At 42.2% G+C, this 27,291-nt stretch overlaps 1 protein-coding gene across 5 annotated transcripts in view; it reads right to left on the reverse strand.

Moving 5' to 3' along the window:
* ARHGEF4 (Rho guanine nucleotide exchange factor 4) overlaps nucleotides 1-27,291 on the reverse strand; it is a 105,644-nt gene continuing 78,353 nt past the window's right edge. For 4 of the 5 annotated variants that reach the window (XM_085888816.1, XM_085888814.1, XM_085888815.1 and 1 more), the window contains 8 exons: nucleotides 23,288-23,518; nucleotides 22,971-23,150; nucleotides 22,651-22,883; nucleotides 22,361-22,490; nucleotides 22,054-22,185; nucleotides 21,718-21,943; nucleotides 9,230-9,307; nucleotides 1-9,005 (listed from right to left, as the gene is read on the reverse strand). In XM_085888816.1, the coding sequence (XP_085744942.1) occupies nucleotides 8,821-9,005; nucleotides 9,230-9,307; nucleotides 21,718-21,943; nucleotides 22,054-22,185; nucleotides 22,361-22,490; nucleotides 22,651-22,883; nucleotides 22,971-23,150; nucleotides 23,288-23,518 (1,395 nt within the window). In that variant the 3' untranslated portion in view covers nucleotides 1-8,820. The remainder of the gene's footprint in view (nucleotides 9,006-9,229; nucleotides 9,308-21,717; nucleotides 21,944-22,053; nucleotides 22,186-22,360; nucleotides 22,491-22,650; nucleotides 22,884-22,970; nucleotides 23,151-23,287; nucleotides 23,519-27,291) is intronic. The other variant, XM_085888817.1, reaches the window with a different exon arrangement.

The following is a 27,291-nucleotide window of genomic DNA, read 5'->3' on the forward strand; positions in this document are numbered from 1 at the left end:
ACAAGAGAAAGCATTTTTAATGTAAAGGTTTTGTATCATTGACACAGCAACCACAGATAGAACATTTAACTGGCACAGTGCAAGGTAGCAAGAAGGGAAATGTAATTTTAAGATGCATTATCAGGACTGTGTAACCTGAACATACCTGTACTGCTGTAATTATAAAACAAAATTGTAGACAGATCTCATTTTGAATACTGAATTCATACACCGTTATCCTTTCTACAGTGTAAGTATTTTTGTAGTCGGAGTGGCTCGGGTTTGCTGGGATAAGTAATGAAGAGGTGGTAGAAGAGATTATTTATTTACTCAGTTAAGATGGAACACAGTTTGAAAGTAAATAGTTTCAGAAAAACTTCAGAGGTGAAGTAAGACCTGTCTGGCCATTCTCACCTGAGCACCTTACTCATAATGAATGCTGTGATGGCAGGTAGAAACCTCCGATACTGTTTTGATTTATCCATCTATTACAGTGTAGTTATTAAAGTAATATGTAAATAAGCTCATCTCTGAGCTTTTGATATGATAGGGTTCAGGTGCTGTTAGGATTCGAGTAAATAAGAAAAATTGTCCAAAAGGAAATTAATAGGGAGAGTGAATTTGATAAGTAGGTAAAGTAGACTGGGAGAAATGTACCCTGTCATGGTTTTAAATACCCATAACCGAAATACTTACTGTATCAATATTAATATATGTCACCAGCCTGTGTAGTTTATTTACATTGTAGATAAAACACAACAGGAAGCAACTGAAAACGAGAATAATCTCCAGAAGAAAAAAAAATGTAACTGAAACACTGTTGACAAGTTCTTAAGTTGCACATGAGTTTGTTTGTTTGTATGTGGCACGGAGTTGTGGGTGAGCATCTATTCTCGCAAGGGCACGACAGTGCTGCTGATGCAGTGCCCCTTGCAGGTGAGAGCAGCAATTTGTAATTTGTTCAAGATGCCGGCAATAGCTCCCCTGCTGTTCGCAAAGGACACCATCAGAAGCGGATAAAACATTATTAATTAAAGTAACTCACATTTATATAATTATCTTTGATTTAAAACATTGGGTTGGCAGTCTAGCGGAGAGGTACACACACTCGCCTCTAAACTGTCTGGCCTGGATTCGAATCTCGGCCCAGCTATAAATTGTCATTCTAGTGTTCCGCAGGCAGGGCGATTCGTCAATGTGTGTCCCGTCCCTCGGATGGAAGTTAAACTGGGTGTCTCGTCTGCCGGCATTGGTTGATGGGCTTTAACGATCCCACGGTGTCGTTCGTGAAGAGTAGGCGAGCTATCGCCGGTACCATGAACAGATGACAAATTCCTGCCACCGTCAGTCAGACATCATGCTCAACCAACAATCGTCTGAAAGACTGGCCAACTGCACAAGTACATGAGAATAATTGAGGACTTTAAAGAAATTGTAGTCGTAGAAGTTTAGTTTAAAGCACGACCACTTTGCTGTGGTTTGGTTGACATGTATGTACACAACCTGCTCCAATCTTTCCTTTCCCAACTGTTTCATCTGGTTGACTCGTTTGTATTTGAGGATACGGAATTTGAATTTTGCATTATTTCCTCACAGAGCTGCAGGACGGAAAAGACCTCAGAATGATTAATGGGATGGATTTGTATTTTGTTCATATAATTTTCCTTGGGGTAGATGCACCTTGTGCTATCCCTGATCAATATCTGGCACACCCTGATAAGAACGAGGATCTGCCAACACCTTTTTTAGTATACATGATCGAGCCTCGTGGAAGAGCAAGAGCAGAATGGACAGGAGGAAACACCAACAGCAGAGTATGAGTGAGAGTGAGATCAAGAGGAGGGTGAGAAGAACACGTAGGGGGTGAACAAGCTCCACACGCGCTATGCTGAATGAAACACAGCAAGAAGAGAAAGTGGAAGGTGGGGATGAAACAGAAAAGGAACAAATCAACCGACAACCAACAAACTAAAAGAGGCAAGGAAGAGGTGGAAAAAAATACAAATAACCTGGACAAAGGGAGTGCTCAGGGAGTGGGGTCATTTGGGATAGAAGAGATGGGGGATGCTGTCCCTGAGGTTATGGTGAACAGCTGTCTTGAAGCCCAAGAGGGAAGAATGGGACTAAACAATCTGGGGAAGTTGGTTCCACAGGTGAGAGAAAAGAGAAACAAATGAGTGGAGGTGAGCAGTGAGCCTGGATTTTGGGAGTTTAACAAGAAGAGGGTGACTGGTTGCAGTGTATGTTCTGCAGAAACCGGGAGGGACAAAACCAAGAGAGGGCAGAGGATGCTCGACCAAAAAGGAAGTGCTAGATTACAGAGAGGCACACCAACCTGTCTGTGATGAGAGAGTAACAAGCCTAGACACTCAACTTTGTCATGGGAGATCCCAATGATTTTGAGGGCCTTGCTTTTCACTGCATCAAGAAGGGCAAAGTGTGAGGGAGGGGCGCCAGCCCAAAGGGGAGAAAAGCACTCCATCAAGCTGCGAATGATGGTCTTGTAGGTTGTTGAAAGTTCAGATTGGCCAAAGGAAGTCATTGCACGATGAGGGATGCTCAGTCATGGCGGCTGGCTTTGGAGGCCATCTTGGAAATATGATCTGCCCAAGAAAGAGCAAGGCTGATGGTGAGGCCCAAAAATTTGAAGGATTAACCTCTTCAAGTTGTTTGTTTAGAAAGTAGAGGGGTTGGTTTGCCAGATGGTACTTTCAGAGGGAAGGTGAGTGAGTGGATGGGATTTTTCGGGGTTGAAAGACATATTCCAAGTTTTTTTTTTACCAGCTCGTGGTTTTTTAAATCAAGATCTGCAGAGAGGGTAGAGACGACTGCCTACCTGTCTGAAATATGTGAAATGATACAGTAGAGGGTGGAATCATCAGCAAAGAGATGGGCAGGATTTTCCATGGAATAAAAAAGATCACTTATGAAGTTGAGGAACAAGACTAGGCCAAGATACTGACTTGAGGCACTCCAGCCTTGACTAGGAGAGTCGATGAGAGGATCCTGTGAAGAGCTACATGCTGACTATGGGAGTGAAGGAAGTCAGTGATCCATGAGAGAATGTGGTCTTAGATGCCACAAGCACAGACTTAGAAGATCAAGTTGGTATGCCAAACTATATCAAATGCTCGAGACATGTCCAGAGAGATGGCACTCATCTCATGTCTGATATTGACAGCTTCTGTCCATTGTTGAGAGAGTAGAAGCAGCATGTCCAGGGTAGCATGGCAGAAATGTCCAGAGTCATTCTACCCTGGACATTCTGGGTCATTTTACCCTGGTTCTTCTGTCCAAAGAAGGTCCCAACAATGAGTCCTGACTCGGTCTGAAACCAAACTGATGATCTGATGTCAGGCCATTGGAGAAAAGGAAGGATTTGATGTCAACAAAAACGATAAATTTCATGATGTTTATATTTGGAAGCAAGCTAATAGGCCTGTAGTTAAGAGGATTGTTTTTGCACAATGGTTGTGCATTGAAGTGATGTTGGCTAACTTCCAGGCAGACGGAAACTGACCCAGAGAGAACGATCAAGTGAACTAAGCAGAAAGAGGATGAGCAATAGCAGCAGAGCAGGTTTTTAGGAAACATGCAATGATGCCATCTGGGTGTGTCACATAATTGGAGTTGAGCTTCTCCAGAAACCTCCCTAACTTTTCAAATGAGAAAGACAGTATCCAGGAACAGTTGGGTATGAGAGGGAAAGGTATGTGGAGGCAGTGAAGGATTAGGTACACAAGATTTTGAAGAAAGCACAGAATTGAGTCATTCAGCTTTCTCATGAGCAGTGATGCCATTTGAAATGAGGAAAGGGATGGTGGGTGAGCATACTCCAGCAACAGACTTAACAAGGCATTTACAACAAGGTCTTAAAAAAACAAAAACACAGGTTTGAGAGTGAAGCCTTGAGGTTGATCAGATGTTGTTTTCTGATTTTTCAGACAGTGGACACACTTCTTCTGGGCTTTGTGAAATGATCTGAGGCTATCTTCGGTCGGATTTGCCTTCCAGGAAGAGAAGGCAAGGAGTTTGAAGGCACCTGCCTCACCACAAGATTCTGCAGCAGGGGTGAGAGGATGCATATGATAACTGCAGAGGATATGTAAATATGTAAAAGTGGAAGCAGGCTTGCGTGGAAGGAATGCCAGGTATTAATAATGAAGGACCAGTTTTGACATGAGATGGCAGCTTTGCAGCCCCTCCCAGTCAGCTTGAGTGGACTGGCAGACTTTGCGGTACTGAAGCAAATCTATGACAAAAGCCAAATATATATTGTCTTTCACAAGTAGAGTACATGATCAGATGAGCCTGTTGGAGCAGAAGAGGAAGAGGAGACATTGGAGGGAAAATTTGTCATTACCAAGTCCAGAATTGAGGATGTGCCATTGGGAGAATCTGGGTTGGAAGGTTCACTGATTGGGTGAGGCCCATGGAATCACAGAAATCATTTATTGCAATGTCATGGCTGGTTTAAGCGATACCAACACTCAGCCAATTGGCATGGTGACAGTTGAAATAACGTACAGCATATGAGGAAGAGAGAGTTGGGATCGGTGGTGATGCGATGGTCCATGTTAACAGAAAGGGAGATGTAAATAGAGTCTTCCCTGTTTGGAGCATGGTACAGCACACAGACAAAGAGGAGGTAGTTGTGGAGGGGAAAGCACAGCCACAGGTACTCCTGGGTGTTAGAAGGGAGAAGAGTAGTACATGGACAGTGGGGAAGGGAGTTCTCGACATAAAGTGGAATGGGGCTCAGGCCTATCGGACCGCAAAAGACAATATCCGGGGAGAGACGCGAAGGAATCAAGGACATCCTGTGGGAGGAAGGATTCTTTTAAGCAGATAATGTCAGGTTTACTAGTGCCGGGACAAGGGGTGATATACTGGGGAAGCAGAAAGGGGATGGGATTCTAGGGAAGCAGAGAGTGGGACAGGATGCAGGGCAAGTCGAGATGAGGCAGGACGTATGGGAAGAAGAGAGGGGCTAGGATACAGAAGGGACAAGAGAGGGCTTGGGATGTAGAGGGAGAGGAGAGGGGCTGATACACTGGGGAATTAGAGAGGAGACTGGGTACTACCCAGGGGGCCAAATTGGTTTCACAGACATGGCGTGATGTAAAAGGTTGGCTGCTAAAAATCATATCTAGATATATCTAGGAACAAAATGTATTTGGACAACCTTGCCAACAAGCTACTGGAAATCTGTAGGAAGCCTCTAAACATCATGACCCGATACGTGAATATGGCGCCTTCAGCGGCGATCAGCCGTTATGGTTTATCCATGTCCCACAAATGGAAAAGTTAGTTCTTGCAACCCAAATAGACCATAACCAAGTAATTATGACAGCTCATACCAACTGCACTTCCCTTGCAAGCCATAATATTGGGCAAGCCATTAAATAGTGTTCGGTAAACCAAATATTTATGTTAATTTTTAAAAAAACCTTTTACAGCAATACCGCGTTTGTTAAACCCATTTGCCCCCCTGGGTATATCGATTTTTTTAAACATAATTTATCGATGTTAATTGTGAAAGCTAACATTATGTCGATTTGTGTTGCAGTTATCTGACAGAAGTTGACTAGGCATACAGGAAAACGGGTGCTGGAGGGAGCCGTGCCTCTGGAAAAGGCCGAAGAGAAGGCTCGAAGACATGCTTACAGACTACACCATGTGTGTCATATGTCAAGGACATGTAATCAAATAACTGTTGAACATTCAGCTGAGAATAGCTCCAAAACTTCTTGTAGCCATGATCTGTCGATAGGACGAGACCTACAGGAGTCTGCACCATGATGCAACCAAGGACACATGGATGGCAGAGAAGTCACCCAAGTGGCATGCCAAATGCAGAAACTTGTACATCAATGAAAAGAGCTACAGACTCGCAGAGAAGAGGCATCCAGAAGCAAATTGCACTACGGTAGCCCAGCCAGAGTGCAGTACCTTAACCAAAACATCCATCATTCCAAGCAGACACCGCACAGCAGCATTTGATGCCAAGAGTATATCTATCATATGTAACAAAAGATGGGTGAAAGGAAAGGCACCAACAGCCAGGGTGTCGACAGAAAGCAGCCAACAGGCGATTGCCGAGAAGGCCAAGAAGCTGAGTTGAGGACATTTTGCTGAGATTGATTGGGCAAGGTCATGACATGGTCACAAATGATGTATCATATCACATACCATGCATGAATGCATTCAAGGCAACACGAGTCCCCACGGGTAGATCTGCCCAGAAAAATATGTATGATGTGGCTTTCAATCATCTGTTGGAGCAGCTGGAGATTTCCCTGTTCCAGGAGAAATGTAGCTTCCTGATCTAGTCATTGCGGGATAAGTACCGGGTGATTCTCCGGGAGCTGGGTGTAAAGATTGCAGACACCTACAGGTCAATATCACTGAAATGTAAACTGCAGCAGAAATTTGGAGAGCGCATCTCTATCATCAACCAACCCGGTTGATCTGCCTTCATCTGTGCATCTCCCATACCACTCGGTGATGCCCTTGAGAAGCTGAGGCATCTGGAAGCAGACAGCTAAATTGATGAAACACAGTGGATTATACTGTGTGCAGCCAAAATACTGAGAGGAGATATCAAGACATGCAGGAAGGAGAGACAACAAGAGTAGTAAACTGAAGTTTCATTTCCTGCTGCTGAGAAGATGATTCCTGATTCCCTCTTAAACTTCACAGCCATGATGCTCTGTGACAAACCAAGAGTACCGACCCAAGGAGAGCCTCTTAGCTCAGGATCAGTGCTGGTTGATCAGCCGGTTAGGGAAAAGGCACTTTTAGTGTCCCAACAGCTCCTACAACATGTGGCTGGGGTGCCTACACCACTGGGGATTGCCACAACTTACAACGTGTGCAATCAGACACGAAGCAAGTCCCTGATAACACCCAACAACAGACTCGGCAACAACACAAACTGCTCATGTGGGAAGAAGAACATTGCCTGTTATATATGCTGCCGCTGCCAGGGATTGAAAAAGAAGTGCAGCCATGCCCACTGCAATGCCACCTTTGACAGCAGCAGTGAATCAAAAAGTGAAAACTAACAGCACCACAGAAATGTGACTTCTAATGTTACCTTCACAAACAAAACATTTAAATTCAGGATTAAGCATGCATTTTGAACAATTCTTTAATGTTTTGCCCCAAAATATGCCTCAATATTGACATGTAAATGGTTCAGGGAGTAATAACAATAATTTATTTATAATATATTTGGTTTGTTAGAATTAAGTTTTTCCTTCATCATTACTCAAGGAACATGGTTAAACCATAATGGCTGATCGCCACTAAAGGTGCCGCATTCATGTATAGGGCCATGTTGTTTAGAGGTTTCCTACAGATTTCCAGTAGCTTGTTGGCAAGGTTCTCCATATACATTTTGTTCCTATCATATATATATATATATATATATATATATATATATATATATATATATATATATATATATATATATATATATATATATATGATTTTTGGCAGCTAACCTTTTATAGCACACCATGTCTGTTTTCCTCCAAAAATCTGGTTTGGTCCCTTGTGTATACTGGGGATGAAAAGAGGGGGTATTGCATTTAGGAAGCAAGGAGGGGTCAGGGCAAGGGGTGGATGGATTCTTTGAATACAACAAACAAGTTTGGAATAAGCTTATGCACAGGTTACAATCAAAATAAGGACAACAGGATGGATTTGGCTGCTAATGGAGAAGATGGTTGACAAATGTAAACGCATGGAATTGCATCATGTTACTAAAAGGTGTGACCACACCGTATCCACTCAGAGCAAAAGAGTGATGGTTTTTAGGGACAACCCTTGATAAAAGACCATCCATACATTCTGTACGCAAGGTGGGGATGATGGGAATTAAGAAGAATTTTTTTTTTTTGAGGAAAGGAAGAATACGGGAAAAATGGGATATTTAAAGGAGACTGAAGCAAGTCGATGGAATCCTGTAGAGGAAGCAATCAAAAATTCCACCCTTTTGCATACATAATATGTAGATGGCTCCTAAGCTTTTGCTGACCTTTTTTCCAGTGACTATTCGAGCCTACAAATACAACTTTCAGCTCTACATGGCAAACAACCGGTGCAGGTAACATGTCACACTTACTGTGTTCAATGGCTCGGTCCTGACATCACGTCAAAGAATCATCTGACTGAACAAAACTAAAATACTCTTCCATCCCACAAAAAAATGTTATAATTCCTGGTGTTGATTGTTCTGTGCTGAAAAACACAGACTCCACAGGTCTGACCGTCGAAGCAGTGTGGAACCAATGTGCGTGTGAAGTGCGGAATGAAGACTTGAGCTCATCGATGAGGAATGTTCTGAAAATGAACAGGTGTCCATTAATAACGTCCGTAAAACGTTTTTCGTGAATTTTAGTACTTTCCCAGCAGCACAACAATGGCTTTGCAAAACCATTATAGTGTACAATGAAGGTCCCAAGTTCGAGTCCTGACTCAGATTGAGTCTGTTACCAAAATGAGCTGGATAAAAGTGGAAGGTGATTGCCTACTGAAAAGGTCAAACAAAATAACAGCCTTTGTGAGATTGAGATATAAACAACAAACCAGTTCTGCACCGGAATTGCGGATTGGGGTCGGATCCATTGGGGAGTGTCACAATCCTGCACTTGTCAGGTTTAAATGAAAAATCTTTCGTGAAAATCCAGCCTGCTGTAGCTCCAGTTGGAAGAATTCCCAGTCTGGGATTTACGACGATAAGCAGGAATGGGATAATCCAGATGAATACTGCTGCCCATGCCAATCGCTCGGTTCCTTTTTCCATTTGGGAGAGTTCCAGGCCCGTTCACCGGGCTACTTACGAAACGGTGCCAGCCGCCCTATTCCTTGCAAGAAGGTGCTGCGAGGCCAAGGTTTTCTCCGTGGCTCAGCGAGTACAAACACCTGTTGCTGGGGAACGCTGCTTGGAATGTCCGTGTAGGTTGAACAAACTGACACAGGTTGGTATGGAGCACCAGAGGTCTTATCCAGGACCTGAGCTAAGGATCAGAGGAGTGCAACAGTTCAAAATCGAGTGTTAGTGACATTTTGGGGGATGAGTTCTGGCCTGCCATTGTAAATTCAGAAGTTAAACCGGTATTTTATAGGAGTTCAGAAATTTGAAAGTGGCAAATATGTGGAGCATATCTGTATATTGTGTGGCATTGATACCAGTGTGGACCCATGGCCTCTTCCATACCAGTCAGCTGTCATATAAACTCACCCTTGCACTTCCTGTGGGACTTTGCCTTCCCAATGGCAATAATGGCTTGCTGTTTCTGGATTTCAGTGATGACAAAACCTACAATAAAAGAGAAATTGTTTAAGAATTAAAACTAATATTTAATTCAATCAGATCTTATATATATATATATATATATATATATATATATATATATATATATATATATATATATATATACATACATAAAATATCTTCTATTTTATAAATTATATTATTAAAACGCTCATCTTGCATGTATGTACTCCTGAAGAGTACTTGGCTGAATAGGGAATTGATTTTTAAATAATTTTTGTTGCCCGATTTGAACGAAACTTGACACTGCACACTGCAGGAGAATGGTGAGTAAGGTGGCCCTAAAATTTTTGCGCTATCGTGTACCGTTTTGGCTATATTTCGGGAACATACATACGTACAGTGTCAAGTTTCGTTCAAATCGGGCAACAAAAAAATTATTAAAAAATCAATTCCCGATTCAGCCAAGTACTCTTCAGGAGAATTTGATCAATGCAAACAACCACAGTGGTATAGTTCGCTGGAGCCCACTTTTTTATTTATTTGAAATGATTTTTTTCATCAACCACTGTAACAACAGGAACCCATTGGGATCACGGGTCATCTCGTGTGTGTGTATATATACATATATATATATACATATATATATATATATATATATATATATATATATATATATATATATATATATATATATATATATATATATGTATATATATATATATATATATATATATATATATATATATATATATATATATATATATATATATATATATGTATATATGAATATATATGTAAAGATATGTATATATATATATATATATATATATATATATATATATATATATATGTAGATATACATATATCTACAATTATATATATATATATATATATATATATATATATATATATATATACATATATATATATATATATATATATATATATATATATATATATATATATATATATATATATATATATATATATATATATATATATATATATGTACATATATATATATATATATATATATATATATATATATGTACATATGTATATATATATATATATATATATATATATATATATATATATATATATATACATATATACATATATATACACACACATCCATGTGTGTATAAAAGGATGCATCCAAACAATATTCAGACTAAGATCTACTCTGCCAATTTTGTACCAATCAGAACCATGCTATAGCCAACTGTTGCCTTTCCAAGCTGGTATGTTGCTCCATTGTGTTCATTAAACTTTTGTTTTGGATTATTTTTTCCCAGTTGAAACAAGGCTTGATGGACACAATGAAGCAGCACGACTTCATAAGCTCACAGTCGGTCGCAGCACATAATGTCCTGCAAGTTGGCCGTGAATTTGACCTGGATGGGACCCACTTCTTGGGCATCATGGAAAACAAACGTCAAAGATTGGTTGTTGGTGGTCGTGTGGCAGCTTAGCTGCCAGGCGAGCTATCATTTCTTGAAGCGCGACTGTGTCGCTGATGCAGTGCCCCTCTACCAGTACACACACTGGAACTGGTACGCATTTCGCCAACCTCGGAAGGATGACAGGCTGAGTCAACCCCCTGGTGGATTACTTCAGCGGCCGACGGGGCTTGAACTCAGGACCCTAGGACCCCAAGCCGCCACCCTAACCACTGAGCCAACACCCGGCTCACGATTGGTTGTTGAAGTGTTGTATGCCAAAGGACAGGAAAATGGTTGACCTGGGGAGACCTTGAACATCTCAACACATTACACACTTGCTTTGAATTGAAAAAAAAAAAAAAACTGACGTTAAAAACGAAAAGACAACGCTAATGACATGCATAACTGGAAAGCTGCACAATGCTGCAAAGCTGCACTATGCCATTTACTTCACCACGACTTCCAGGCTCGGTACCCAACAGTATCACACCCAGCTGTGTACAATTCACACAGCTGTATCTACATATTAGGCAACCAACACATCACCACTCAGCACCCATTCACACAGGCAGTCAAGGTCATGCCCCCAGAAGTTCAAGAACCAAAAGGTGCACATACAACTGCATACATATAGTCCTAGATCACGCCATATGAAAAAGATGGTAGAGCAGACCATCGAAGACGATGACGGCATTTTTGCTTGAGATCCAGAAACACTCATTCTGGTGCAAACACTAAATCAAAGATGACCGGAAATGGGTGCGTGAAAATAAATGCTGCCAGCTTACGGAGCCTGGAGTCTTTGGCCTGAGGGAATCCATTGGGAAGCAGGTGAAACATCGCCTGAGACTCGGTATGTTCTTGGCTATTTGTTACACAATGAGCAGGGTAGATCTTAGTATGAAATATTGATTTCCGCAAAGGGGGTGATTTTGGTGTCGTTTTACCAATTGATCGTTTGGTTCTCCTGACGAGCATTTTCATCGGTTTTTTGTTTTCTATTCAATAAAATGAGCAGGGTAGATCTTTATAATTAGAACTTTCCTTTTTCATAATGATGGATAAACCCAAACACCTCTAACTTCTGTCATGTTGAGACGTCCACTCTAGCAGCCATTCTTGAACAATGATATACAATTGGTATCAAAATGCCACTTACAATGCAATGATGCAAGGTGCCAATGTGTTGAAACTCTTTTTATCATGTGAAACCAAGAATAGCTGTTACATGGTTATACGTCCCAATGTGCTTCGTTTTACCTATTTCCGATTTCAGATCAGCAACACTCTTTTCAGACTCTCTTTTAAAAATAATAAGCAAAAATTGTATAAAAAAATCCTGATTGATATGAGGAAACCTCATGAATACATGAAAAACAAGAATGAGCAATCAGAGATTGCAGACCCTTGCCAGGACTTGTTTTGTGTGGCAAATAAATGAAAGGATTTAGTAAATGAAAATTCGTTGATTGCAAATGAAAGGTCTAAATGGTCTAGTTGTAAATGTGTAAAGGTCTGAGAAGTTGAAAGGTAAAATAGTCTGAAGATCTGAAGGTTCAAAGGTGGAAAGGTAAAAAGGTCTGAAAAGGTCTAAATAGGTCTAAAGGGCTGAAATGGTAAAAAAAGGGTATTAAAAGGTCAAAGGGGTCCAAAAGAGTGTAATTTAAGGTCTAAAGGGTTGGAATTGTCTGAAGGGGTTTAAAGGGTCTTAAAATGTCTAAAAAGGGTCTCAAGGTCAAAGGGGTCTCCAGGGTATTAAAAGGTCTGAAAGGTGTGAAGATCTGAATGGTAGAAAGGAGTCTAAGGGTCTTTGGTGTTCTGAAGGGTCTAATTGGATCTAAATGGTCTTAGAGGTCTAAGGGTTCTAAAGGGTATAATGGGGTCTAAATGGTCTTAGGGGTCTAAATGGTCTTCAGGGTCTTAAAAAGTCTTAAAGGGTTTTAAGGGTCTAGATGGTTTTAGTGTTCTTTTTCGTCCTTGGGGTCAATTGGGTCTTTTGGGTGCTCAGGATTTTTAAGGTCCTCTGTGTCTTTTGGGTCCTGAGGGTCTTATGGGTCCTCAGGGTCCTTTGGGTCCTCCAGGTCTTTTGGCTTCTCTGGGTTTTTTAGGTCTTTGGGTCCACAGGTTATTTTGGGTCCTCATGATCATTTGGGTCCTCAGGGTCATTTGGGTCTTTTGAGTCCTCAGGGTCCTCTGGGTCTTTTGGGTTTGTAATCTTAATGGGTCTTGGGGTTGTAAAGGGTGTGAAGGGTTTTACGAGTCTTAAAGTGTCTTGGGGTTCTTAATGGTCCAAGGTAATTCGTTCACATACTCAGTTTGGTGTCGAAAAAAAGACAAAAAAACAAACGGACCCAAATGTAATCCCCTCTCCCCTGGTGAGTGTCACAATTAAGTGAACCAACTCAAACCAGTTGTTCAGTGCCCACAAATGTCTTCCCTTATCCAATTCCCATCAACCCAATGCAAAAGTTATATCCTTCTCCCATTAAATTAATACAAACAATTTTTTTTCAAGAAAATAAAGCACAAAAAGATGGTGGGATGACATATCAAAAATATGTAAACAATGTAGGGATGGTCACAAGGCATTATCATGTAAAACCATCCCTACGTCTTTCTTTGAATAATGGTAGTTACCTGTCCATCCCAACATCCATTTACAATCATTGTGCACATTGATTGTTTCGATGTATGAATTTGACCAATGAAAGATGAAACCACACACACACACACACACACACACACACACACACACACACACACACACACACACACACACACACACACACACACACACACACACACACACACACACACACACACACACACACACACACACACACACACACACACCAAAACAAGGAAACTCCTCACTATCCACAAAATGTTCTACAAAAATCAATGCAGGATGCCGAGACGAGAAGGAGGAAGATGGTAGTGCCCTGATTGAACTCGACCAAAATGTACAGATTGACAACAGTAGGGTTGGCTGAGAACATGAAAAGTTCAACAAACTACTGAATCCAAGTTGTACGCAAATATGAAGATAGCAAGCAAGCCAGAGAAGGTATCCTTAACCCCTCGAGCAAAAAATTTCCAAACACAGGTGTGAATGGAAGATGTCACTCATGAAACCGAAACAGCAACGGATTCAGCCCCAGCGATTGCAAAAATGAAAAAACAAAACAAAAATATCAACAGATATACGACAACTGGGAAAACGATAAAAGAGTAGGAACATATAAAAAAAAAAGAGTTGGAAAGAATGGGAAAAGGCAAAGAAGGCTCGTTGGAATGTCGAAGAAGAGGTCAGCTCAACTGGGACGGAGAACAAATCATTATTGTAGCGTCGTGGCAGGAGGTGAAGATCCTGCGATGTTCCGAACGGCTTAACTCCTGTGCAGATGCTCCAGACTAATGGCAGACAACACATGTGTGGGTCATGATGAGCAACACGAGGACCTTAAAGCTTTTAAAACCAACAAGTTTATTCCCTAAACCACAAACAACCAGGGGAAGATTAACCCGATGAAAGGAATATGATGGCGGGTTGGGAGGGAAGGAAGGAAATGCAATTAATAAATAATATACAGTGCCGAAAGAAAGTCTACATCCCCTTTCAAAATTTTCACCTTTTGTTGCCTCATACACTGGAATGAAATTACATTAAATCAGACTTTTCCCACTTTGATTTAAACATCATGACCCACAACTTCCAAATGAAAAACAAATTCTACAAATTTCAGAAAATTAATTAAAAATACAAAACTACAATATCTTGGTTGGATAAGTGTCCACCCCTGAGTAAATACCTGGTGGAAGCACCTTTGACAGCAATTACAGCTGTGAGTCTGTTGGGATAGGTCTTTATCAACTTTACATACCTTGACTGGGCAATATTTGCCAATTCTTCTGTACAAAACTGTTCAAGCTCAGTCAAGTTGCATGAGAAGTGTTGATGGAGAGCAATCTTCAAGTTATGCCACAGATTTTCCATTGGATTTAGGTCGTGGCTCTGACTTGGCCACTCAAGGACATTTATCTTTTTGTTCCTTAGTCACTCCAGTGTCGCTTTGGCTGTGTGCTTCAGGTCATTGTCACGCTGAAAGGTGAACTTCCGTCCCAATCTCAGCTTTCTTGCAGAGGGCAGCAGGTTTTCCTCTCGGATTTTTCTGCGTTTTGCTCCATCCATTTTCCCTTCTAGCCTGATAAGTGCCTCAGTCCTTGCTGATGAGAAACATCCCCATAACATTATGCTGCCCCCCACCACCATGCTTCTCAATAGGGATGGTGTTCTTTGGATGATTTGCTATGTTGGGTATCCACCAAACATAATGTTTTGCACTTAGGCCAAAAAGTTCCATCTTTGTTTTGTCAAACCACAAAACCTTTTGCCCACATGGCTTCAAAATCTCCGGAGTGGTTTTCTACATACCTCAAACAGGATTCAAGGTGGACTTTCTTGTGTAATGGCTTCCTTCTTGTCACCCTACCATACAGGCGAGACTTGTGGAGTGCTTGCGATAATGTTGTCACATGCAAACAGTGATCAGTCTATGCCATAAAGGCCTGTAGCTCTTTCATAGTTGCCATTGGCCTCTTGGTGACCTATTTGATCAATCTTCTCCTTGCTTGGTCATCCAGTGTGGAGGGACGGCCTGATCTAGGCAGGGTCTTGGTGGTACCATACGCCTTCCACTTCTTAATGATTGTCTTGACTGTGCTCCAAGGGATATTCAAGGCCTTTGAAATATTTTATACCCATCCCCTCATCTGTGCCTTTCCACAACATTCTCCCGGGGGTCTTCTGAAAGCTCGTTGGGGCTCATGGTTGAGTCTTTGCTGTGAAATGCACGACCCAGCAGAGGAAACCTACAGGAACAGCTGATTTCATTCTGAAATCATCAGAATCTCTACAAGTTAACACAGGTGGAGGCCAATTAACTTGCTGTGTGATTTTCATGGCGATTGGTTACACCTGAGCTAATTCACAATTGCTGTTATAAGGGGGGTGGACATTTATCCAACCAATATATTCTCATTTTGTATTCTTAATTAATTTTCCGAAATTTGTAGAATTTCTTTTTCACTTGGAAGTTGTGGGTTACGATGTGTAAATAATGGTGGAAAAAGTCTGATTTAATGCAACTTCATTCCAGGATACAAGGCAACAAAAGGTGAAAATTTTAAAAAGGGGTGTAGACTTCCTATCGACACTGTATATATATATATATATATATATATATATATATATATATATATATATATATATATATATATATATATATATATTTTAGAATAAAATTGACCTAAAGAAACTAAAGCGCATCACACCAGATTCAGTCACTGATGGGAAAGGAACAAAACTGGGGGGGGGGAGGTGGGGGCTCAGCTCCTGGTGGACAAGCAGGCAATTATGAGGAGGCAATGAGCAGGATGATGAGGAGAAGAAGACACACAGGCAGGTGGATGAATGAGGCAAGGCAGATAATGGGAAGATGAAGCAGCAGGCAGACAAAAACAGGCAGGATGACCTCCTCTCCTCAGAGACGATTCTCCTCACAAACACTCTTTTTCCTCCATCATGTTCTCCCCTCAGCCTCTCCCCATCGTCTCAGACTTCCACAGTCCTCTTCTCTTGAAACCCAACTGCCCGATCTGGCTCTTCCCTCTTCTCTCCGGGCAATGCTCTGCCCCTTTGGGAGCCATCTATAACTCTGCCCCTCTCTTGCCAAGTCCTCTGGTAGAGGTTTACATCGAGGTTATACGCACAATTTCCTGAACCACAATCCCGAACTATTTATTACCAAGCACCACCTCCTATATGGTGCACATACAAACAAGACATCCTCAAGCTAACGTGTCCCTACTTATTTCATCAAGATGGGCGAACTACTCATACACAGACCATGCTATTCTATACATTTTGACATAGTCCACGGGAATATCTTACTCCCTCCCCCCCCCCCCACAAACATAATATTATTAATGCCCAAAACCAGGGACACTACACGAATGGCTTCAAGAAAATGACAGGACTGAGTCAATCAGACAAGTGTCCATTCTGCAAGGTAGAAGCAGAAAGCATAAGCCACCTCCCAGCAGGATGTAAAAAAACTCATCTCAGAACAGCTGTACACACAAAGGCACAAGGTATGTCGAGTAATCCACTGGCACATTTGCAAAAATTTCAATATCCCAGTGTCAGAAAAGTCATGGAAACACAAACCATGATAACATTGATAACAATAATTGATAACAAGGAAGTAATGCTCATGTATGATATGATGATCCCACCAAGCATGGACACAGAAAACAAACCATTATGACCAGATATAGTATTTAGGTATAAAACAACAAAAAGGAAGGACAGCATCACTAATTGAGGTATTAGTACCCAGGGATTTCAGCCAAAACAACACAGAAATCAAGAAAATGACAAAATACCAAGATCTCAAAAATGAAGTCAAAAGATCCTGGAAGCTGAGGAATACCGAAATTGTACCAGTGATAGCTGGAGCAACAGGAATGATGAAATAAAACCTCATGAAGATCCAAAAAAACATTCCTGGGAATATTAATAAAAATGATCCCCATTTGGAAGCTGTCCGGGGCTCGGTGACAATCCTAAAAAGAGCCCTCAGAACAAAATTTTGAGAACAAGTAAAATTCACCGCTTGGTCCAAAAGCCTGGTGTTGGCTTAGCGGTTAGGGTGGTGGCTTGGGAGCCCAGGGTCCTGAGTTCGAGCCCTTTCAGCCGCTGAATTAACACTTGAGGGTTGACTCAGCCAGTCATCCTTCCGAGGGCGGCAAAATGAGCACCAGTGTACTGGTAATAGGAGCACTGCATCAGGGGCATAGCTGCGCCCCTAATCAATAATGCAACCAGCAGCCAAAAGGCTGTACATGATGGGCACCGCTTGGTCCAGAAATCATATGATTCCTTACTGAAACGGAGGTGGGCAATTTGAGACCTGGGAGGATGCTGTTTCCACCTTGTGAAACCCGCATGTGGAGATAACAACCAACTACACACACATACAGACAATTCAGCTATTCTGAACCCAAATCGAGAGAGATGTATCGTGTCATGTGCAAGCACAACCATTATTTCAAGATAGATGTCGGATTGCTTCACATCATATAATTTATCGTGACCATCCCGATCTTGTTTACACACTTTTTTTTGGTGGACCATCTTTTTGCATTTTTTACAACGTTAACATTACAACCTTAAGAAAATGTATTTACAGTTTTATTCACCAACTTCATTTAATGCCCGTCACACTTCAGTGATGACAAGTCGATGACAAACTGCATGGCTGCATGTGTGCGTGAGTGTGTGTATACCTGCTTGCAAGCTTTACGCATGAAAGAAAGTTCTTGCACTCTTTGCATGCAATGGTGGTGTTAGTCATTTGGAGGATCCATGCAAAACTCCAGTGGTCAAATGTGCCCTCTGTCATCAAACTAAAATACACAATTTGGTGTATGTCAGTCTGTGGCTGATACATTTGGTCGTTACGTATCAATCGCATTTGTTGATGTTGTTTGATTTGCCAAACTATTGATTTATATTGACAGTTGTCGTTATACACATTATATTGTGATTCTTTGTTGCATTTGAATACATTTAACGTAGTCATTATTCCAGTTAACCTGCTTTCTTCACTAACCTCACCCATTCATTTTGTAATAGTCTTGTCCAGTTAAGCATTAGGGAAAATTTTATTTTCAGAATCATTAGGTGTTTTTTTTTTTTTCATTGAGATGGAGCGTTCCTTCAGCTATGTATAACACCACTCACAAGTTGATAGCCCTCGGGCAATTGTGTCAGCGTGTCCCCACCAAAAACCATGCTGATTGGCAGGCATTGCCATGATTGGCAGGCATTTACCTTCATATTCCTATTCGTAGTGATGCACTTTTTTATATACCTGTATACATCGTCGAGGCTCGTAGAATAGCTGGCACACTGAATGGATCAGGATGGAACAGCCAAAAACAGGACACAAAGCATGCATGCCCGGAGAAGTAAATTCCAAGGAGGAAAAACTGGAAAATTAGGAGGGATTTGGGTGGGGTTAACGAGGGTAGTAAAGATCATGGTTTTGGATGAGGAATGATCTGAGATGGTGGTTAACAGTTGTCTTCAAGACCTGGAGGTAAGAATGAAATTGAAGAGGATGTGGAAGTTGGTTCCACAGGCAGGAAAAAAAGAGGAACAAATTTATGGAGGTGAGCAGTGATCCTGGATTTAGGTAGTTTTACCGAAAGAGGGTTGGTGGTGGACCGTGTGAGCCCTGCAGAAATCTGGGAGGGACAACGCACGGAAAGAGCAGAGGGTGCAAGACCAGAAAGGAGGTGATAGAAGAGAGAGACCCCTGACCTGTCTGCAATGGTGAAGTGATAAGCAAGTACAAGCAAGTATGCCTACTTTTCGTGGAAGTAGACTCAGCTTCAGTGTGGGAAATTCAAATGATCTTGATGGCCTTGGTTTCAACAGTGTCAAGCTGAGCACAATGTGAGGCAGTGGAGCCATCCCAGAGGGTAGAGCAGTACTCCATCAAGCTGTGGATGAAGGCCTTGTCAATGGATGGTTCAGGTGTGTCAAGGAAGGACTTTGCATGACGGAGGATTCCCAGTCGGCATCTGGCTTTGGAAGACCAAAACAGCTTGTGATTTTTTTCAAGGTCTGAAGAGAGGGAAGGGCTACAGCCTTCCTGTCTGAAGGATAAGGGATGTCAAGTCACTGAGATTGAGGGCTTCCATCCATTGTTGGGTGAGTTGAAGCAGCATGTCCAAGGTGGAGTGACCTGGTCTGAAACCAAATTGGTGATCTGAAATGAAGTTATTGGAGAAACAATGATTTAATATCAACTGCAATGATAGATTCCATGACCTTGCTGATGATTGGAGATAAGCTGATGGGTCTGGAATTAGGGTGATGAGTTGTTGCATCTTTTTTTATGGAGTGCAGTGATGTTGGTAGATTTTCAGGCAGATGGAAAATGACCTCACGCAAAATTATAGGGTGAAAATGGTAGAGAGGGGGTGTGCAAGAACAGCAGAGCAAGTTTTTAGGACATGTGAACTGATGCCATCCAGTTCAGTCGCAGAGTCAGAGTCGAGGGTTGAAATAACCTTCTCCACCTTCGCAGATGCAAAAGATTCAGAGTCCAGGAGCAGATGGGTTTTTTTTTCTTTGAAGTGAGGAAAGTATGTAGGATAATGTTGAGGAGGTAGAAGCAAGATACCAGGGAAGGAGGAAACAAAATGAGGAACACGGAAAAAACTTTCTATCCGATGATAGGTCTTTTCACACTTTCTAACCGAGGATAGGCCTTGTCCGGCCTTGAAAAAGACAAAATGAAATGAAACGAGAAGTAAAACATCGAATTAACATGAAAGATTGCACGGCATACAACACTAAGATGTAGACAAGACACAATAACATGAAACACGATGCGTCTAGTTAAAAAAAAAAAAACTCAGCTTTATGAGGTGGAAATGAGGAACTCAGATTTTCACCACACTTGCAGAAAACCCCCAAACCACTATCGGAGATGCCTCTTCGCAGGGGTTGTACCCCTCAATGCAAGTCGGGGGCCAAATCTTCCCCATTCTTCCCTAATGTCTGGATTTGTCAGGGCAGCATGATCACGGCCAAAGTACCGATCGTTCCTCATGGACTGGCCCTTTCCCTCCTGTCTCTCTTTCTCTCAAACTCTGTCATGATTCTGACTTCATGAAGGTAGAGGTACACCATCGTGCATGTGGGGGATCTCTGGGTAGCTCCTGGGAGATCAATTGGCTGTTTCTATGGCGCAGGTTTGTGACAGAGAACTGTCCAGGGCTATACAACAACAACAACAACAACAACAACAACAACAACAACAACAACCCCAGACCAGAAGAACCTGAAGTTATGCCTACTTTTCATGGATTCCTTCGAAGTTATGAAAATGTTGAGAAGTCATGGATCTTCCCACTATAAAATGCAGTCGATTCATGTTTCAAGCATGTCTTGAGTTTAAACCATTTTTGAGTTGGGCTGTCTGAAAAAAATAACAATAAGAATTACAAATGGACTATTTTGGGTCGGTCAGTTTTGTAGTTCAGTGATGCTGTCTGAAAGTTTTATGTGTCATTTGATGTGAAATCATCCACAGATAACTGGGAGATACTTTTTGAGTTTATGCATTTGTATTTTGGTCGATATTTTTGAGGATTTGTGTTGTATCAAACCTATGGAGTGTCAGTCCTATCCCGACACAGGATGTCTCACAACTTCCAAATAAGTTTATCGATTTCCCTTCGTGTGCTGTCTACCCTTTATAGTTAGCATTCAACTCTTCAGATCATTTTGAGGTCATTGCTTGCCTCATGCTTTTTCAAAGTGAAAGTTAGTTGTCAAATAACACCTATTGTTCTCTAACTATCTATTGCTTCAGTCATCTCTCTCCACATGCCATTTCTCTGTCATTTGAGGTTCCCCAATGTCTCCGCACTGCACTATTTGGCAAACGGTTGGCGAAGAAACAACTTATCGCTTAGTTTTGTTTACCTCTTTGAAGTATCTCATATGTCATGTAACCAACCAAAATGAGATAAGCACTTTACTTGGGAAACTATCGGAGGGTTAATGATTGTGTATTGAGCATGTTGCACACACCACTGTGGTCATCATCATCATGCACCATGCTCAATACAAAGTGTCGGTTCTGCCTTGGCAGTTTGTTGTCTAGGGTTACAATCAAAAACGGGTCGCCACTGCGATGCATAACATCCAAACATATCAAGACAGTGATGTCAGAATATCAGGAAAAACCAAAAGGAAACATAATTGGGTTTTTTTGGCATAGAGGTGAAGCAAGTGTGTCACTAAACAAATAAGTTCAGACAATATTAGTAGAAAAGCAGAGGAAAACAATAAGAGGGAAGGGGGTATGAGGTAGCAGGGAGGAGCGCATACGTATAAACTACCACTTGACTGCTTGGACACACCTGAGTCCAGGTCATCACATACACGCTTTCTTTCCTTTGTAAAGGCCTCCATCCAGCATTTGTGGTCCTCAGGTTGCCGGGTGCATAACAGCAGTGATGCTTCAACTGGCCCCTTGCAGCGAAGAAGCAAAGAAGGCTTTATGGAGATGTCCGTGACTTCTTCGACCACAAAGTCATCCATGACCACACGGGACTTATAGTAGAGGACATCACGACGAATCAGGTCCTATGGGTTCAGAAAATCTCAGCAACTGTTCCCAACAGTTCTAAGTTTTAACAATGAAATTGAAACATTTTCCTGGCATTGTAAAGAAAGGTCAGTTGGAGAGACCAAACCTTTTTGCAGAGTATTAGTTGGTGGTCAAACAAAATAGCATAACGAGGTTGGGGCCGCCCATTTGGTTGGGGAACTATGGTAACATCCCCTGAATGGATACGCTCGGAACTCCTCACCAAGATGTCCTCACCCTGAAAGAATACAGAACTAGAGTTGGCTAATGACAGATGATAGTGAAATGTACAATTAATATTTTATACGATGAAAATGGTTTTCCTCAACTGGATTGCAATTAGAAACAGCATCACTGAGTGATCGGAATAGACTGATTTACCATCTACCTGTATCCGGGTTCCACATCCTTACCTCCCAATTGCAAACTTCAGCCTGCCACCTTGCTATTTTCTCCACGTTCTCCATACGTCTCTTTCGCTCGTTAATAAGGTTTGCGACGTTGCTCATGGCTGCCAGTGCTGAAGCTACCAGCTTGTGATCACTGCAGAGTCAGAAAAGGCCAAGAGGTCAAGGTTTGGAGAGGGTTGAAGGACAAAATCATGGGATTGGTTCCACTACCATTGTCAGGAAGTTACAGTTTGAATGTCAGCAATGATTAAAGCCAGAGTTTAGGACTTAGATAAAGCCATTATAGGGGTTACCTGTGGTCTGGTGGTGTGCATTTCAGTAACTCTTTCAATTGCAGGGGGTACTTGCAAATCTTCTGTACAGGATGCAGCAGAAAGCCATTGAGGTTGATACTTATCATGTCCTGGCGGAGACGACATTGCTCGAGAAATAGTCCATAGCTTTTGTTCTTGGAAAGGTGGGAAACCTCAGCACAGGCATCTGGGTGGTTGTTGCAATACTCGGAGTATATCTTAAACCTATCGCACTGCACAGGCATTGTCAAAGCAGAGGTCAGGGATCAAACTATGCTTCAATAAAAGGCAAATTATGACCAGAGCACAATTATGCTTACATTGTTAAGGAAGCAGGAACCAAAAAGGCTGAGATGTGAGTGCTGCACATCATATCCAGCCTCCAACTCTTGCAGGAAGCCCTGCTGGAAGTGATAGATCTCTTCAATGTTGCTGAAGATTGTAGCGAGCTGTTCAGTGCTGAACATGTCTGGGCGATTTTGGCACTGCTTGATGTAGCCCTATGGGTGAAAACCCATGTATCATGCAGACACAGTGACAGATAAATAAATATATGTGACAAAACAATTCATAGACATTTCAATAAGTGTAGTGGACAATTAATCATCTTAGATTCAATCTAGAAAACACAAACCACCTGGCAGATGTTCTTGAGGTTTTGTATATAGTCTCTTTCTGTGCGGAGAATCTCTTCGATGACATTGGCTCGTTTCTGCTTCCAATTGTTTGTTGAAAAGCCCATCCTGTAACCATGATCAATGGCAACCGCTGGGTCATTGTCTCCTTCAACTCCTCTTTTAACTTCATTTCCATCAACTCCATCAGCCTGATCACCATCTTCTGACAGCTCTTCTTGGTTCACACACAACTGCACAGAAGAGATTGTGGAATGAAATCGTGAGAGAAACAAGCAGCTGAAACACCACCAGCACTACCATCACTGCGATACGATAGTACATACCAAGACACTGGCCATTTATACTAAAAAAAGGCAATGCGTGTGTGTGTGTGTGTGTGTGTGTGTGTGTGTGTGTGTGTGTGTGTGTGTGTGTGTGTGTGTGTGTGTGTGTGTGTGTGTGTGTGTGTGTGTGTGAGAGAGAGTGTGTCAGTGTGCCAGTGTGTGTGTCTCCACCATAACTACAAAACCATAAAACCTAGCAGCCTGAAACTTTGCATGCATATGAAGAAAACTCCAAGGAAGTGCAAGAGTGAAAATTGGGTGATTGGGTTAATTAAAACACCTCTTTTGAAGATAACTAATGGCCATATTTAACTATATCCTTCATCAGGCGAGCTTCGGCCACCTCACTGTCTGGGGTCTTAAGGCGTCTCCGGGGATTATTTTTCCTGGCTCAACCTCACCTTGACTTGGAACAGGCTGCACCGATTTCTTAATGATAAAGTTTTTTTTTCACTTTCCTCACTCATATCAAATGCCTGTTCATCATAGCTACGGATCGTTGTATACATCGCTTTTGTAAGTGCTACAAGTTTTCAAATTAGGAGCTTGGAGCGATTTCATGCATTACATGATACAATTTTCCATGATCTACTCTCATGGACTAATTAAGTTTTATTATCGAAATATTATTTCGTTTTTTAGGATCAGATATTGTCTGGGCTAAACAAGTGTCGAAATCTGTTGTGAAATCTGATAATTTAAAGAAATAACGGGTCTTATAATGAAGCCGATATACCTATTTACTTAAAGCAAGCAATGCTATGTTCCCTCTGTCATACATACACAAGAAAATGTGAAATTTCCAAAGCATTAAACTTATCGTTTTCTACTGTTTGGAGAATTATATTGAGTAAACAAAAAATTTCGGAATGTAACAAAATTAACCAGCTTCATTGAGCTATACGATTCATTCAATGCTTGACCTCACGCCCTGTCCCCCCAGAAGGACTGCCTACCCATAGCATCTGCCAGATCTGTGTCTATATTTTCGGAGGTTTTGTGAGGTGCTCTACAGGGAATCAAAGCAAATCTGGTTTAAAAAAAAACAAAAAAACGGACGTTTTAAAATCCTTATAACTTTTGAGGTTGGCAAAATGAGTGCCAGCATGCTGGTATCCTGTGTCGGAGTGGCGACCCGTCCAGAATTGTGCCCAATAGCCAAGGAGACTGCTTCGGCAGCACCAACGCTCTGCACAGAGTATGGTCCCAATCTCCTCCTCTCCTATAACTTTTGTGCGGACACCGAACCGATGTACCACACGACACATGCACAGACGAGCAGGTAATGGTGGATTTTTTGCAATGTTTATTTCACGGGCGATTGAACTATGCAATTTTTCCAGGGTGGTTCTGCATTAAGCAGCAACTTTTTTGTGGATAAAGTTATTTTTCGAACGAATTCATTTTATTTCATGAACTGCTGAGTGCGTGGTGAAGATGGCCTTTGAAGTTAAAGGTATCGTTTATGGTATGCAGCGACATCCTGGCTAACCGTTCCTCATCAACCATTTAATTTGAGGGCTTAAGCCACTTGCCGAGTGCCCATTGTCGATAGCTGTACCATGCTACATCATTCTGAGTGAGCTGTTCACTCTCTGCGGATGCTTTTGCAAGGCCACATCCTTCAGAGCAAGTGGTTCGTGCTCCGTCACCTTGAGGGAGTGGTTCGTGCTCCGTCACCCTGAGGGAGTGGTTCGTGCTCCGTCATCCTGAGGGAGTGGTTCGTGCTCCATCACCCTGAGCGAGTGGTTCATGCTCCGTCACCCTGAGGGAGTGGTACATGCTCTGTCACCCTGAGGGAGTGGTTCATACTCCGTCACCCTATGGGAGTTGTTCATGCTCCATCACCCTGAGGGAGTGGTTCGTGCTCCGTCACCCTGAGCGAGTGATTCATGCTCAGTCATCACCCTGAGCGAGTGGTTCATGCTCCATCACCCTGAGCGAGTGGTACGTGCTCCATCACACGAAGTAACTGGTTCGTGCTCCGTCACCCTGAGCAAGTTGTTTGTGCTCCGTTACCCTGAGCGAGTGGTATGTGCTCCATCACACAAAATAACTGGTTTGTGCTCCGTCACCCTGAGCGAGTGGTTCATGCTCCGTCACCCTGAGCGAGTGGTTCATGCTCCATCACCGTGAGAGAGTTGTTGTGAAATAACACCCGATTTTCAAGATGTTTGCAGTATTAAAGCGTTTTCTAAATTACCAAGCCAATTTTTTTCCACCCGTCCCGTGTCGCTGTTTATAAAGCATAATGTTTGTGTACATCTTGAAACTTCTACAAAAAATGTAATGTTGTTTTTCTGTAAAAGCTACTCAAGGTTGCTGGGTTGTATACAGTAGGTACTGTCGATAGTAGTCACACTGATTCCATCCTGCCGATTACCCAAAAATTGCCGATATCGGCCAAGCATGTGTGTGTGTATGTGAATGTGTGTATGTGTATGTGTATGTGTATGTGTGTGTTTGTGTGTGTGATTGTGTGTGATTGTGTGTGTGTGTCTGTGTCTGTGTCTGTGTCTGTGTCTGTGTGTATGTGTGTGTGTGTGTGTGTGTGTGTGTGTGTGTGTGTGTGTGTGTGTGTGTGTGTGTGTGTGTGTGTGTGTGTGTGTGTGTGTGTGTGTTGTTCATAAAGCATAGCATATTCTTTCTGCTAACTCACCTACCCCAACCCCCCTCTCTCTCTGTCTGTCTCGCTATCCCATCCTTGCTCCACCCATCCCAACACAGTGCAGTACCCTCCTCCAGCATCTCCTCTCTCTCTCTCTGGACATATCTGGACGGTGTTTGTTTCCAAACGTGTCCGGGCAGGGTGTGTCTCCAGACGTGTGCTGGCGGTGTTTATGTCTGGACAGGTGTTTGTCTCCGGATGTGTCCGAGCAGTATTTGTCTCCGGCCAGCTTGTTTTCGGATGCATTTCCCAGGCTATGTTTGTCTCCGTATGCGTCCGGTTGATGTTTGTCTTCGGACGTGTCTGGTTTGTGTTTGTCTTCGGACGCGTCTGGGCAGTGTTTGTTTCCAAAGAGCTTTGCTCCAGACACATCTTTGCGGTATTTATATTTGGACGGGAGTTTGTCTCCGGGCTTGTCCGGACAGGAGTTCGTCTCCGGACGGGAGTTTGTCTCCGGGTCATGTTTATCGTATAACCAGTAGAAAATGTATTTCAGACATTATTTGGTTTCCATCTTCACTGTTATTCTTTGCAGAATCATTTTTATGAGATGGCATGAATCGTAATTAACGCTCCACCACACGTCTGCCTTCCCTTCCTCTCACCTCACACTGTCTTCCCTTCCACACCCTCCTTGCTCCCCCTTCCTCTTCTCTCCTTTCCCCTCCACCTCTTCACTCTCCCCATGCTCTTTTCTCCACCCATCTCTCCCTCTTCCCCCCTCTTTTTCTCCCTCCCTCCTTTAGTATTACCATCAGCGAAGCGACAGGTGGTAGTTGCAAGTTATTAATATGACTCCCACCCAAATTCCACTACCACTGCTGCAACTAAAGCACCACCATTGCTGCTAATACCAACACCACCGTCAGTACTACCATGAATACTACTATCACTAATAATACCACTATAATTAAAACAACTATTACTGCAACCTGATCACTTAGGACTACCACCTTACCATCTGTGCACCACTACTGATTCCACTGTTATTGCTTCTCGTCACTGTAAATTA

Source organism: Eptatretus burgeri, chromosome 7, assembly GCF_056783735.1.
Source record: "Eptatretus burgeri isolate ZD-2024b chromosome 7, Ebu_testis_v1, whole genome shotgun sequence".
Lineage (NCBI taxonomy): Eukaryota > Metazoa > Chordata > Myxini > Myxiniformes > Myxinidae > Eptatretus > Eptatretus burgeri.